Here is a 15,771-nt window from a genome sequence, read left to right on the forward strand (position 1 = left end):
AATGGTAAAGAGAACTAGATCGACCGAGCCCCGTGCATATAACACAACGCGCAGGCCTACCTTGGATGATGGCCAGCAGGATGACAATGACAAAGAAGAAGAAAGTGATGTCAAAGACGATGCGGTACATTTCGTATGGGTCCCCAGCAGGGTCTTCAATTTCATCACCAATGCCACCTCCCGCTCTCACTCCCACGTACATGTGGAACAGGTAACACTAGAGAAGAGAAATAATGGTGATTCAAGTAAAACCTAAGCGTTTCATTTGTTTTTATGGAGATGGCAAGATTGTTCATGTCATTAGACAAAAAATGTGACAGCCCGGAGCCTGGTGAAAGGTACTCTTCACAATAACATGTTTATGCTGCTAGTTCTGCCCTCTACACCCTCTGGTTAGCTTGATGTCTATAAAGATGGAAAGACTACTGTTCCATGTAGCCTTTAAAAGATATTCTTTGCTCCTTTTAAAAACAGTTTTCTGGAGTTCCACTATGGCACAGTGGGTTAAGGATCTGGCACTTGCACTGCAGCGGCTCGGGTTACTGCTGTAGCACAAGTTCAATCCCTGCCCTGGAAACTTCACAGCCAGAAAAACAAAACAGTTTGAAACTATTTGACGCACACATGAGAATCCACTGAAAGTGTATGTAAGTTAAAAGAACTTTAGGCCCTGAGGAGGATGGCATATGCCAGATATGTGTTTTTCCTCATTCAATTTTAAAGCACCAGCCTGGTCTTTGGACACAACCTCCAGGAAAGGCCTCACCCACTTCTGCACCCTCTGCACACCCAGGAGGGTAGGGCTCCCTGCAGCATCTCCTCCTGAGCTGCACCTGTGCCCCAAGCAGGCACCTGGGCCCTGGCTCCCAGAGCAGGCTGCCCTCCATCTCCTCCGGACAGGCTGCCACAGGCTCAGGGTGGGAGCGTGGGGGCAGTCTAATGGCTGGTACATCAAATGCCAGGGGCAGCATGGAGCCTACGCTCGCTCACCCTGAGCTGTGGCTTCTATCCATCCGTCTCTAGCCAGAGAGGACCCCCATACCTGCTGCTCCCCCGACCCCAACCTATGGCTGTGATGTTTCTCAGCCCCATCCTGCAGCTGTTCTGAAAGCAGCCCACTGGCTTTCTGAAATAAATTGAGCCCCAGGCTCATGGGACTTTGCTTCCTGCCCTCAGAAGCCAAGAATCGGAACTTGAGTTCCATGAGACGTGCATACAGGCAATTCACGTCTTCACCCTGATGGGGGTGGATGCACCCTCTTGGCCATGTGCTTTTCATCCCACCTGGGCCCAGATAAGTGGTCCATCCATCATATCTGTCTTTCCAGGACCCGCCTCCCTTTCGGACAAGCCATCTGTATTCCATTCTCATCGCCACTCTGCTCTACACCCACTCTACCCACAGCCCCCTCCCTCCTGGCCAGGCTGGGGGACCAGGTGGCCCTGAGGTAGCCTCTCACCGTCATCATGTCATCGCACTTCATGTCAGGCTCATCATCATCTTCGCTTTTGTTGTAGAACTTGCGGAAGAAGTTGAATGCCACCACAGTGTAGAGATAAACCACCACAGCCAGGAGACCAACGGTCAGGACCAACTGGGAGAGGAAAAGAGAGAGAAGGAAGAGGAGGTGGGTTTTCTCCACCTTGAAAGGTCGGTGGGAGACTCCAAGATAACAGAAAGGAAAGGGGAAAAGATGAGGGGTGGGAATGAAGGCTGTCATACTGCAGGTGCCCAAGGAAAGACCAGAGAGAGAAACAGGTGTATAGGGAGAAAAGAGTGATGATGGGCAGTTACAGACTAAATTGTGTCCCCCAAAATCTGTATGTTGAAGCTCTAACCCCCAATACCTTGGAATGTGACTGTATTTGGAGATAGCGCCTTTAAAGAGGTGATTAACTTGGAGTTCCCATTGTGGCTCAGCGGGTTAAGAACCTGACTAGTATCCATGAGGATGTGGGTTTGACCCCTGGCCTTGCTCAGTGGGTTAAGGATCCAGTGTTGCCGCACGCTGCAGTGTAGGTGGAAGATGTGGCTTGGATCTGGCATTGCTGTGGCTATGGTGTAGGCCAGCAGCTGCTGCTGCTCCAATTCACCCCCTAGCCTGGGAACTTCCATAAGCCATGGGTGTGGCACTAAAAAGACCGGTGGGGGGGGGGGGGGGGGGCGGGGGGGAAGAAGCGGTGATTAAATTGAAATGAGGCCATTAGGATGGGCCCTGCTCCAAATCTGATTGGTGTTCTTACAAGAGGAGGCAGGCGGTCAGGATTTAGGAGGAGAGAGAGCAGAGAGCCACACACACTGGAGGATGATCAAGTGAAAAAGCAGCAAGAGGCAGCCAGCTGCATGCCCAGGAGAGGCCTCAGAGGAAACCAAGCCTCCCACACCTTGAGCTTGGACTTCCAGCTTCCAAAACTGAGAGGAAATCATTGTCTGTTGTCTAAGTATTTTGTTATGGCAGCCTGAGCTGACTAACACCCGGGGCCCTGCAGGACACAGGAAAACACAGCATTAAGGATGAGGACAGTGAGGTGCTCTAAGGGGCGTTACTTGGTTTTTTTGCAGAGACAGCAGTGGCCTGAAGCTTCCCAATGTAGTTTTTACTCCAAGGCTGCTTCTTATGTATTTATTTACTTATTCATTTATGTATTCAACTGAAGTATAGTTGATTTACAATGTTGTCTTAGTTTCCAGGGAATAGCTCCATGATTCCAATTTATATACATATAAATACACACACACATATGTATTATATAAATTATACATACACACATATGTATTATATAAATTATACACACACATGTATTATATAAACTATATAACACATATATAAATTATATAACTTCTTTTTCAAAGTCTTTTCTCTATAGGTTATTACAAAATATTGAGTATAATTCCCTACTCTACAGAGTAGGTCCGTGTTGTTTATCTATTTTATATCTAGTAGTGTGTAGCTGTTAATTCCAAACTCTTAATTTATCCTCTCCTCTGCTCCGCTTTCCTTTCTGGTAACCATATGTTCTAACACTGCTTCTAAAGAAACTAACAATGAACTGGATAACTGTCACAGCATTGAAGTTACTGTAAGAATTATGATGGTTGAGCAAAGTAACATTTTTCATATCTAAGAAACCTACCTTGGACCTTTGGTGGGGTCATGGGGCATGTGTGTTTCTGGCTGTAGGAGGCCTGAAATGAGGATTACATAGGACCTGCTCATCTGGCCTACATGAGGGACTAGTTTCAGGGCTGCAGCACAAAGATAAGCAAGATTAAATCTTTGCCCTCAAGTCGCTTCACAAAAGATAAGCACCAGAAAAGACATATTTAGTGGCTTCTCAAACAATGAATTTGGTGAGGTAAACCTTGGACAGCAGACCTCACAGAAGCAGCTGGTTTACAAAAAGAGAAAGAACCTGGGCTTTGCACTGAGAATGAAATGGGCTGGAATCTAAGGTCTGCCACTTAGAAGCTGTGTGCTCCTGGGTGAGACACTTAGCCTCTCTGAGCCTCAATTCTCTGATGTGTCAAGTGAGTATAACATCTACCTTGCAGGGCAGTTGTGAGCCTGTCATGGTTCCTGGCACATAGTAAGCTGGGTACATTTCTTTTAAAACAATCTTGCTAGAGTTTAGTCAACATTACAGATATTAAGATATACTCATTGTATAAACTTCTCATTTGGAGTTCCCATCGTGGCTCAGTGGTTAATGAATCCGACTAGGAACCATGAGGTTTCGGGTTCGATCCCTGGCCTTGCTCAGTGAGTTAAGGATCAGTGTTGCCGTGAGCTGTGGTGTAGGTTGCAGACGCGGCTTGGATCCCGTGTTGCTGTGGCTGTAGTGGAGGCCGGCGGCTACAGCTCCAATTAGACCCCTAGCCTGGAAACCTCCATGTGCTGTAGGAAGCAGCCGAAGAAATGGCAAAAAGACAAAAAACATAAATAAATAAATAAAATTAAAATAAATAAACTTCTCATTTAAGGTACAGTTTTGTATAATGCAATTAAGCCACATGAATAAAAACTTGAAGTTTCAATATCCGAGTTAAGTGCAAGAAAAGAATTCTAAAAGAACATACTGTGGAACTGGCGTTCCATAAACTACATTTTGGGAAATGCCACCTTCATAGGATATAACTTCCCAAAACATACATGTAAAAATAATACACAATGCCCTTTCTCCCAGGAATCTATAAGGAAGCATTTACCACTCTTTAAGCAAACATCTATTCCACAGGTTCTGTTATTACCTCCCCAAACTTTAGCCTTTTATGTGGTAGCAAATTTCTCTGTCTAGCTTTTATCCATTCCTTTTAGTATCAAACCAGAAACAACCAAGAATCTGCAGCTGCTACCAGAAGCCTAGAAAAAAAATAATAAACCACCTGAGGACCTAGCACTCTTTAATTTTAGAACAATTAAAGGTTAATGACTTTTTCCTGGTTGGAATCTCCATTTTTTTAAGGTGTCCCCTGTGATGATTAAACATATGCATACATTACAAAATGACCACCACAATCAAATTACTTACAGATCCATCACCTTATACAGTTACTCTGTATGTATGTGTGGTGAGAACATTTAAGGTCTACTCTCTTAGCAAATTTCAAGTATAGAAATGGTATGTGGAACTATAACCACCATGCTTTATGTTGGTTTCTCAGAACTTACTCATTTACTGACCAGTACTCCCCATTCCCCACCCAGCCCCTGACAACTCCTCTCTGGCTCTAGAAGTTTGCCTGTTTTATGATTCCATACATAAGTGATACTATACAGCATTTGTCTTTCTGTGTCTGACTCCTTTTACTCAGCATAATCTCCTCCAAGTCATCCATATTGTTGCAAATGGCAGAATTTCCTTCTTTTTTTAGGGCTAAATGATATTCTACTGTATGTTCATAACAAATTTTCTTTATCCATTCATCCACTGATGGGCACAGGCTGTTTCCCAATCTTGGTTATCAAAAACAATGCTCCTGTGAACATGAAGATATGGATTTCATTTCCAGATACTGATTTCATTTCCTTCAGATATATACCAGAAGTGGAAATGCTGGGTCATATGGCAGTTCTGTACTTAATTTTTTGAGAACCTGCCATACTGTTTCCCATAATGGCTGTACCAAACTGGGCACATATTAACTTCCTTCTTTTCTTTCTTTTCCTATAAAGATTTAGAGATGTGAAGGAACATGTCTTATCCATGGATTTGCACTTAATGAGGAATAAAATGCTAAGGAGTTGGAATTTGCTGATAGGAGGAGCCATTAGAGGATTTTTTTTTGTCTTTTTTTTTTTTTTTTTTTTTTTGCTATTTCTTTGGGCCGCTCCCGCGGCATATGGAGGTTCCCAGGCTAGGGGTCTAATCGGAGCTGTAGCCACCGGCCTACGCCAGAGCCACAGCAACACAGGATCTGAGTCTCGTCTGCAACCTACACCACAGCTCACGGCAATGCCGGATCGTTAACCCACTGAGCAAGGGCAGGGACCGAACCCCCAACCCCATGGTTCCTAGTCGGATTTGTTAACCACTGCGCCACGACGGGAACTCCCCATTAGAGGATTTTAATCAAGGGTTTGACACTGGCAACAATGCTGTAGAAGACAGACTGGATATCAATAAGACTGGAGAGCAATGACTATATAGATATATAGAGAGGTACAAATTCGTATAGACATAAATACAAAATACATAAAAACATATGGCTATATATGTCTATATATATATACACCTACAGCGGTGAGTGGGTCTATCTATCTAAGTCGTTGGTTCTTAACTGGAAGCATGTATCAAAGTTCCCCACGGAGTTTTCTAACTACATATACTGATCTAAACATTATGGGTTTCTGCATCAAGATCTTGTGCCTCTTAAGTTATGGCTACAATTTTGCAAAACCAATCACTACTCATTCAGGTGTCTGTCCAAGAGAGGTGTATTATACACTATGATGACACAAACCTTCCTGTCATACACAGTCGTACTACCTGTTAGCTTTTTTCCTATCCCTATCTAGGTCCATCCCATCGGGCACCAGTATAAATCCAATACCTGTTTGCCATTGTGAGTGACAGATGACAGAATAGTCCTCAGGGTCTTGAAGCCCATTGCAATATCCAGCAGATGAGCAGCGAAGAAGAAGTTGTTGTAGTGGCCCAGGACTGACATGGTTGTGTACCAGGCAAGGTAGAGAAAGGACTGGGAAAAGAGAAGAAATTGAGCAGCTTTTCAGGCATTCGTGACACCTTTTTTTTTTTTTTTCCCCTCATCTCTGGGGGCAGAGTGAGGATAGAGGGTACCTAGGTGCTGAGGTGCTGTCAACTGGCCCAAGAACTGCCAAGTGAAACCCCAGCTTCCCTAAACTATTACACAAGACAGAAGGGTCCCCCCTGCAGCCTACAGCCCTCTGCCTTCAACAAACGATCCCTGGATCTTCCTGGGCCTCCTCCATTGCGGGTTTCCTTGTGCCATCTAGTGACTTCCCTGGACGTGGCACACAGACATCTGCTTCTTCAGATGCCATACTTACATTGTCAGTAAAAACAACGCCCAGTTTCCAGATATGGTACTTCATGTCGATGGAACTTAGCCTAAAGGGAAACAAATCAGTTCAAAACTTATACATGTCAAGATTTACTTAAGTGTTTCATAAGGGGGGAAATGAAGCTTTTTTTTTTTCTCTCGGGTATAATAATCGAAATACGACCCTGAGCTTTATCAAGGTTTATGTGTTTACCATGAAACCAAGAATGGCTGAATCCTGAAACTCTAGTCTTTCTCTTGCAGCTCTAATCAGGCATAAAGGCTGATGGGTCTTTAGATTTTTAAAAGCAGTGCTGCTTCCTGCCCCTCCCCACCCCCATGTTAGAACCTAGAAGAAACACTTAGGCCAGGCCAGACCAGAGCCCGAGAGGACAGTGACATGATTGCAGATTTTCCCTCTAGCACACAGAAGAGAACTGGCAAGACAGAGGGCCTGGTCAGCCAGACTTTGGGATTTAACTCCTAAGCTCTGTACCATGACACCAGAGAGGCCGCCTCCGCTTTGGTCTCTTCCACTGGGCTAAAGTCAAGGGCATTTTTGTCCAAACCCAGGAGTTCAGCAATGCGTTCTGCTCCGTAGAGATCACCATACTTGTTGATTACCTAAAGCAGACAGGATGGCAGGGTGAGAGCAGGCCACACGCTCCCATCAATGCTTTCTCCAGCCCCGAGGTCTTTAGAGCTGTGTTACACTCTGGGCTCTTCTAAGGGATTGCTAAATTCAAAATTCAACCAGAGAAAAATACTCCCCAGAGAAAACAGAAGTGGTAAAACAATAAAGTAAAAAACTGCTTTTCAAGCCATCTTTTTGGAGGGGAGAAAATAAACCTAGCACACAGAAAACGGTGATTATGTTAAGCTTTTTAAGGCAGATGAGTCTAGGAATTAAGCCCCAGATCTACGAGCGTTCATAGAAAACCCCTTCTGGGACTTACTCTTTGGGCGAAACTATCATAAAAGCTACATTAAATTTATTCCTGTTTGTACATGGAGAACTCAAAAATAAATTCTACATTTCCTTGGAGGGTATGGGACTCCCCTCCTACCGACAAAGCATACCTTTCTCTTTACAAACTTGTCCCAGTAGTTGTTAGGAAAAGATCTGAAAAGAAAGTGAAAAGAAGAGATGCTTAACATCAAGGCAAGCACATCAAGAAACTTTGCAGTTTCTGAGTGTCTGGACCTGTGATCTTTTTGGGTTTTGTCCTGCTCATTGAAGAATTCAAGACTTGATTGAAGTTCAGAGTCACCGCAGGTCTCACTGATTTCTAGTTTCACTACTTTGTGATGAGTTCTGAAGCACTTGGAAAGCTCCTTTGCATTTTATCCTTCAAAATTATGGTTAAGAGCCAGGAATGGTGATGATGGACTAAACAGGAGCAGAAATATGTGTCTCAATCTCAGTGCAACTACAAAGCAAACCCTGCAGGAAGCACATGCGTTCAACCTTCATTCACTGAGACCTGCTTTATGGCAGTAACGGCTGTGGGGGTAGATGCTGAGGTAGGTGCTGGGGACACAGGGGTGGGGAGTACAGGCAAGGTCCCTAACTATGAAGCTTCTGGCCTGGGAATCACTGTTAGTTAATTTACATGGGATTCCTTCCTTCCTTCCTTTTTTTGATTTTTAAGGCCACGTCTGTAGCAGCATATGGATGTTCCCAGGCTAGGGGTGGAATCGGAGAGGCAGCTGACGGTCTACGCCAGCAGTGTGGGATCTGAGCTGTATCTGCAACCTACACCACATCTCATGGCAATGCCGGATCCTAAACCCACTGAGTGAGGCCAGGGATCGAACCCGCATGTTGGTGGATACTAGCTGAGCTTCCTACAACCGAGCCCATAATGGGAACTTCCTTTTTTTTTTTTTAATACTTAAAAGTTTCAATGGCCTTTATTGCCCTTTGGAAGAAGATACAAAAACTTGAATGAATTAATCTTCCAGCCTCATCAGGGCTCCCATATTCTCCAAATTCCTTCTGTTCCAGGCACCACCCCACTTTGACAACCACCCCCAGCCCCCAGTCTTCTTTTTTCCTTCCTCTCTCAACACAGGGCCTTTGTATGTGCCAGTCTATGTGGCATTTTATTTAAAGGCGTGCTCTTCCCCTCTGTTTTCCATTCCTGCATAACCCTTGTGGGGTATGCTTTTCCTAAGGAACCAGGTCCTCTCTCCTTTGGAATTGGTGCCTATGCCCTTCCATCCTTAAGCCCAGAGAGAGAGAGAATGTCTTTCTTCTGCCACGTAGCTTGGACCAGCTTCACTGCAAATGGTTTCTTATTGTTAAAGTCAGGAAAGAACAATTGCTTTTAGGTATGTTCACAAAAACCATTTAAATATTTTGCTTCTCTCCAGAATGATTTAGCCTTCCTGAGAGGTTCCTTGTGAGTCTAGTTTGCAGCCGAGGAACCTCTGGCCCTTGGTGCAAGCATTCTTGCTTCTGCTTTCCTTCATTTAAGTCATTGTCATTAGCGCTGGAACACAACTGTACCCCATCCTATAGAGGCCACCCAAGCTGGTGATGGGGAAGGGGGGCCGCCCTCTGTTCACGGACCTCTCACACAAATGCCACCTCTTCCCTTATAGAGTGGCAATCTTTAAGAAAAATTGAAAATGTTTTTTGGATAATTAAATGTTTCTGTCTTAAACATCCAAATGCCACCTAGAAGCAAAAACAAATGCTGAGTTTACGGAGCAAACTACTAATAGATTTTATTTATGGGGGATGGAAATAATTATTTTGACTTTTTTTGTCCATTTTTTTTTTTGCTACTTGATTTCTGTCCTGTATTTAGATCTCAAATAAAGCACATAAAAATAAGCCAATCTTCCTCAGCCCACACTGATATTTCCTTTCTCTGAAATCTTTTATACAAACGGACTGTAACATACAATGCAACCATGGCCACATTTGGGCATAAATGGAAAATTCCACAAGCAATGCTGAAGGGTCCCTGGCTGAAGGCTCTGGTCAAGACCCTTTCACAGATGTGGGATCTGACTTTGGTCTGAATATTCATGTCTCCTGACTAGATAAGTAAGCTCCTTCAAGGTAGAAAACATTATTTGATAACATTCCTTTAAGTGTAGGGTAGGCAAGAACCTTCAGAAGGGAAATGCATAAATAAAAGACACATCTACACATGAATGGTCAAAAAAAATAAGATGCTCAATCTCTTCATATTTTTTATTTTATATTTTTGCTTTTTAGGGCTACACCCAAGGCACATGGAAGTTCCCAGGTAAGGGGTTGAATTGGAGCCGCAACTGCCAGCCTACGCTACAGTCATAGCAACGAGGGATCTGAGCTGCATCTGCAACCTATGTGACAGCTCATGGCAACGCCAGATCCTTAACGCACTGAGCAAGGCCAAGGATTGAACCTGTGTCCTCATGGATACTAGTCAGGTTCGTTAACTGCTGAGCCATGATGGGAACTCCCCTCAATCTCTTTATAAGTCAGGAAATGCACAATGAGATGCCCTTACACACCTACCAGATTAGCAAAGTTACCTGATATCAAGTGCTGACAGGAGGCAGAGATCCCTCACTGGGTGCTCGTTTAATGTAAATCGGGACAAATATTTGCATATCCTGTATTTGACAAAGTCATTTCTTGGTCTCTACTCTACAGAAACTCTTTTCCTTGTGCATCAGGTATAAAATATTCCTTACAACCCTGTTTGTAACAGCAATGGAAACAGTTGAAATATCCACTGTCAGGAAAATGGATAAATACATGATAATACACTCACAAAATGGAAAATGCCACAGTTTTGAAAATGACCAAACTAGGGCCACACACATCAAACCTAGACAAGTGCCTGAATGTGGTGCTGAGCAAAAGATTCCAATGACAGTGCAATGCATGCAGTGTAACTCCATTCACATAAAGTTCAAAACTAGTTAAGATGGAAGTTCCTGTTGCGGCTCAGTGGGTTAAGAACCCAACATAGTCTCTGTGAGGACATGGGTTCAATCCCTGGCCTTGCTCAGGGGGTTAAAGATCCGCATTGCCGTGAATTGTTGTGTAGGTTGCAGATGTGGCTCAGATTCCCTCATTGCTGTGCTGTGGCTGGCAGCTGCAGCTCCCATTAGACCCCTAGCCTGGGAACTTCCACATGCCATGGGTGTGGCACTAAAAAGAAAAATAAACCAAAACACGAGTTAAGATGGAACCATGTATCTAGGGACTCGCAAACTATAAACTAAAGCAGAAGAACGAACATCACTGAAGTCAGGAGAGTGGTTAGCTGGGGTCTGGGGAGGGTAGGCACCAGGGCTGATGACAGCTGGGATTTCAAAGCTTCCAGGGATGTTCCAGTTTTAATCTTTGTAGTTTGTTTTATTGCTATACTTTAAAATATACATCTATATTTTATATTTTCTTCTATATGTGCACTTAACAATATAAAAATAAAATGAAAAAAGAATGCTCTCCATGACACATAGTTAACCAAAAACAAAAGCAGGTTTCAAAGCACTATGTGTACAATGATGCCATTATTGTGAAGAAAAAGTAAAGGTTCATTTATCTAAATGTTTTATTTTATTATATTTTGTCTTTTTGTCTTTTTAGGGCCACACCCATGGCACATGGAGGCTCCCAGGCTAGGGGTCCAAGCGGAGCTGCAGCTGCTGGCCTATACCGCAGCCATAGCAACGTGGGATGCAAACTGTGTCTGTGACCCACACCACAGCCTACGGCAACGCAGGATCCCTAACCCACTGAGCGATGCCAGGGATTGAACCTGCATTCTCATGGATGCTAGTTGGGTTTGCCAACTTCTGAGCCACAACAGGAACTCCAAGCTAAATGTGTTAAAACAACAGTTCTACTTATTTAGGCATTCCCCTGTTCAAGGGCATGTAAGCCACTTCAGCTATCCTTGTTGAGTCAGTTCAGTGAGCTTGTCTCATAATCTTTGCAGAATAAATTTCTAGAAACTGAACTACATTTTTACTGGGACTTTAAGGCTGTTTCACCTTGTGCCACAGACACAATCATTACTGATGATAACTGTAGAAAGTTTACCAAAGAATGAAATTATTTAATATTCAAAATTTCTGGGAGTTCCCGTCGTGGCGCAGTGGTTAACGAATCCGACTAGGAACCATGAGGTTGCGGGTTCGGTCCCTGCCCTTGCTCAGTGGGTTAACGATCCGGCGTTGCCGTGAGCTGTGGTGTAGGTTGCAGACGCGGCTCGGATCCCGTGTTGCTGTGGCTCTGGCGTAGGCCAGCGGCTACAGCTCTGATTAGACCCCTAGCCTGGGAACCTCCATGTGCCGCGGGAACGGCCCAAGAAATAGCAACAGCAACAACAACAACAACTACAACAACAAAAGACAAAAAGACAAAAACAAAATTTCTGTACTATAATAACAAAGGGTCAGAAATAAGTCTTAATAGTTTTCCTTATTTTTCCTTAAGTGGGGAGATTGGTAACAACCTGCAGGTGGAAACGGGCTTTTTTTTTTTTTTGTCTTTTTAGGGCCACACCCATGGCAAATGGAGGTTCCCAGGCTAGGGGTCCAATTGGAGCTGTAGCTGCTGGCCTATGCCAGAGCCATGCAACACCAGATCTGAGCTGCATTTGCGACCTACACCACAGCTCATGGCAACACCGATGCTTAACCCACTGAGCAAGGCCAGGAATCGAACCTGAGTCCTCACGGATACTAGTCGAATTCGTTCACCACTGCGCCACTATGGGAACTCCTGGAAACAGGCTTTTGATTTGCGTGATTACACCCCCCTCCTTTTTTTTTTCCTAAGAGAAGGGCCTTCCCTTTCTAGGGACTCAAAAAATGCTCCGCTGTCCCTTTGTTGAGCTGCCTCTCTCAATAAGCTTAACCATCTTTGGGCAAGTGGCATTCTATTCCCCCAGGGGTGAGGTTGTTGTTTCTAGATGTACACATTTTACTGGCACAGCTGACAGTTTCAACAGCTACCTTTGTTTACAGGTTCAGCCCTATTTCTTTACTTTTCTTTCAGCCCATTCATTTATTTTGCAACTCTCATCTTTCCTATTGTGAATACATTGGCTTTAGAGCATCACCTTTTCTAATGGTGATGGCGTCTTTTAAACAGGGAAAGGGTGTAACAGCCCTGTGCCAAGCATGTGACATCCACTCCTGAATCATCCCAGGACTGTAGGAGGTGGGGTTCTCATCCCTCTATTAATGAAGAGGACGCTGAGGTTTATAAGGCAGGCTTAACTCCACTAGCCTTTTTTTTTTTTTTTTTTGGCTGTGCCTGTAGCATGTGGAAGTTCCTGGGCCAGGGATCGAGCCTGTGCCACAGCCCCGACCCTAGCCACTATGGTGACAATGCCAGATCCTTAATCCACTACACCACCAGGGAACTCCTGACCCCACAGCTCTTAACATCCCCACCCAGATGGTCCTATTTTAACTGCCCATGAAACTGCCTATCAAATAATATTGGAGTTCTAGGACCAATCAGACTATTTGTTTAAGGAGAAGACTTCAGAGATGGTGCCGTCATAGGACTGCCATGCCATCTGGGGACTCCAGAGAAGCTGAGCAGCTTGATCTCTGAACCCCTGAGCCAGGGAAGCACTGTTTGACTAAAACACGGAAAACTAGATTAGGTAGTATTGTGCTAGGCCATCTGGTCCTAACGAATTATGCCCAGCACTTCCTGATGGTGTCCTCTGTCCCCCACTAACTGCAGAGAGACACATACAACTGTTTGAGGCAGAACAGGTTACCCAGAAACCAAAGAGAGCCTTATATTAATCAGTCTCCAGGGCTGGCAAAGAAGGTGTTGTTCTACTTCCAGTAGAAACTCCTTTTTCTTTGGGGGATGGGGGAGACTTACGGTGTGTTGATCACCAAGCGATCCCACTGCCCCTTGATGTCATCCTCAGAAGGCTGTTCGGTGATGTACAGCCCATCGAACTCCAGCTTCCTGGCAATTTCTTTTTCTCTTTTGAATACCACCAAAGGGACCTAGGCGTAGGAAGACACAGGTTACTGAGAGAAGGCTTCCAAACAAAAGCATCCTCTTCCGTGCTTACGGCACAGATGGGCCTTCCAACTCCTGGGCAGCAATATCTTTGTAGATGATGCCTAGTTGTGGGTCCAATGCCAAAGAAATCACCTTTCACTCCTTTGGCTCATATGCTGCCCTCTCTAAAGCTGATCTGATTCGGGCCACTTTTTAATCAGCTGATAGTAATACAAACTGGCCTTGACCCATCTTGGTGAGAAGGCCATGTGGAGATGAATCCCAGAGTTGACTGAGTTAGGTCTCCCAAAACTCTTAGGAGGTAAACCAAGACTTAGGAAGGATGCTAAACTGTGCTAGAATATATGGGACAGCTGCAGGAACAGGCTGAAAAGGTCCAACCCCCTTTTCAAAGGCTAGGGTTGTAGTCATCTCATGTCTTTGAGGTTTGTTTAATGAAACATGTTGATAGTTTAGAATAAGGGGATTCAGTGTCTCTGTGCAAAGTCTTTTGCTGTTTAAGTTGTCTTCCTGATACTCTGAGAAGAGCTCCTGCCAGGCGTACTAATTTGTTCCCTACTATCACCCCTTATTCTCTTGCAGTTGTAACTTTGATGCTAGCTTAGAGATGGTAGCATGGCTATAAAAATCTGCCATAAAAGAGGCATATACACAGAAGAGGCTGGAGAAGTAATCCGCTTGCCCCAACCATCACCAGATACACACACACACTTCAAATAAAGGTTCGAGTTAGTGGCAAAGTCAGAGGGTATTACTGGAATCCCAGGAAATGAGAAGGCAGAACGGCCAATGCCCCACCAGTCAGCAAAGCTTAATTCAGACAGAGCCAGGGCTTTTCGTCCATCTGGGAAGCTGCTGGTTACCTGGCAACATCTCTTAGACCTTGGCATCCAAACTGTTTATGTAACCTTTTTTTTCTTTCTTTTGTTTGCTGCAGCAGTTCCCAGACCAGGGATCAAACCCAGGCTGAAGCAGTGAAGGCACTGAATCCTAACCACTAACCATCAGGGAACTCTCTGCTTACCCTTTTTTAAAGCCAGGCGACAACACTTGGGAAATAACGAATCATGATAGGAAGGTGGCAGGGGCTAAGAGTGGGCATCACACACAATCAGTGCCTGCTGTTAGTTCCTGGGTGATGATGAGTAGACACAACCGGTGTCTGCTGTATGTTGAGGTGACTCTAAACAACATCATGTTTTGCATCAGTACTGATATCTGCGATTTGGAGCATTCCTCTTTAGCTTTTATGAGTCTGTACACCCTTGTAAGTAAAAGTCCCTGCATTTTTATTCCCTAGAGAGTATTTCTTTTTGTTTTCTCTAGGTCGCCTGTACACCTGCACCTCAGGTGAGCTCTAGGACGGTGAGCAAAGGAATAGCAGCTGACATGTTTCAGTGTTCATTCCATCTGGTTCTGAGTACTTTTATACATGTTCATTCATTCAATTCTCCCAGCAACTTGGCTGGTGTTACTATTATAATAGTCACTGTTACACAGAGGAGGAAACCGAGGAATCGTGAGGTTAAGGGGCAGAGCTGTGAGTCCAACCCAGGAAGCCTGGCTCCAGGATTGGTGCTTTCATAGTTACCATGGAGACCTCAGAGGGGTTTAGAACACGTGGTCTCTCCAGCAGGGCAGCTGGACTTTCTACATGATACTACTGTCTACTGGGGGAAGTGAGGGCCACAAGGATAGGAAAAGATTTCTTGGACTCTTTCCAGGGAAAAGAGGGCTTAGTGCAGAGCCAGGGGAACTTTCTACTTAAGAGAAGTAAGAAAAAAATGTAACAAGAAAAAAAAAAAACCAAACTGTGGTGTAGTAGAAAACCACACCTCCTGTATTCATGCCCTTGGGTAGCCCTCTTCCTCCCTGTGCAGCAGTGAATCTGGGTTGGCCCTGTGATGTGCCTGAACCAAGAGGATGCAGCAGAAATGGTACCTCACCAGTTTGGGGCCTAAGCTTTAAGAAGGACCAGCAGCTGCCCTCTGTGCTGGTTTTGGAAACCTAAGTCAAATTATGCAAGAAGTCTAGCTACCCCAGCTGGAGAGAGCATGTGGAGAGGCCACATGGAAAGGGGGTTGTCTTGAGTCTATATGGAGGGTGAGAGGGGGCCCAGCCACCCAGTCCTGTCCAACTGAGCTCCCAGCTGGTGGCTGATGTGGCCACCTCCATGTGGAGCAGAGGAAATGCTCAAATGTGCCTGGTCAGATATAGAATCGGAGAGAGAAAT

The 15,771-nt window shown here is 44.7% G+C and overlaps 1 protein-coding gene across 1 annotated transcript in view; it reads right to left on the reverse strand.

Annotated features, from left to right (window-relative positions):
• RYR3 (ryanodine receptor 3) overlaps positions 1 to 15,771 on the reverse strand; it is a 570,648-nt gene that overhangs the window by 7,216 nt on the left and 547,661 nt on the right. Inside the window, exons 93-99 of the mRNA XM_047794870.1 lie at positions 13,389 to 13,519; positions 7,604 to 7,646; positions 7,020 to 7,147; positions 6,531 to 6,591; positions 6,053 to 6,199; positions 1,461 to 1,595; positions 61 to 217 (exon numbers count right to left, since the gene is read on the reverse strand). Coding sequence (XP_047650826.1) covers positions 61 to 217; positions 1,461 to 1,595; positions 6,053 to 6,199; positions 6,531 to 6,591; positions 7,020 to 7,147; positions 7,604 to 7,646; positions 13,389 to 13,519 — 802 coding nt within the window. The remainder of the gene's footprint in view (positions 1 to 60; positions 218 to 1,460; positions 1,596 to 6,052; positions 6,200 to 6,530; positions 6,592 to 7,019; positions 7,148 to 7,603; positions 7,647 to 13,388; positions 13,520 to 15,771) is intronic.

This window comes from Phacochoerus africanus, chromosome 9 (genome assembly GCF_016906955.1).
Source record: "Phacochoerus africanus isolate WHEZ1 chromosome 9, ROS_Pafr_v1, whole genome shotgun sequence".
Taxonomy (NCBI): Eukaryota; Metazoa; Chordata; class Mammalia; order Artiodactyla; family Suidae; genus Phacochoerus; species Phacochoerus africanus.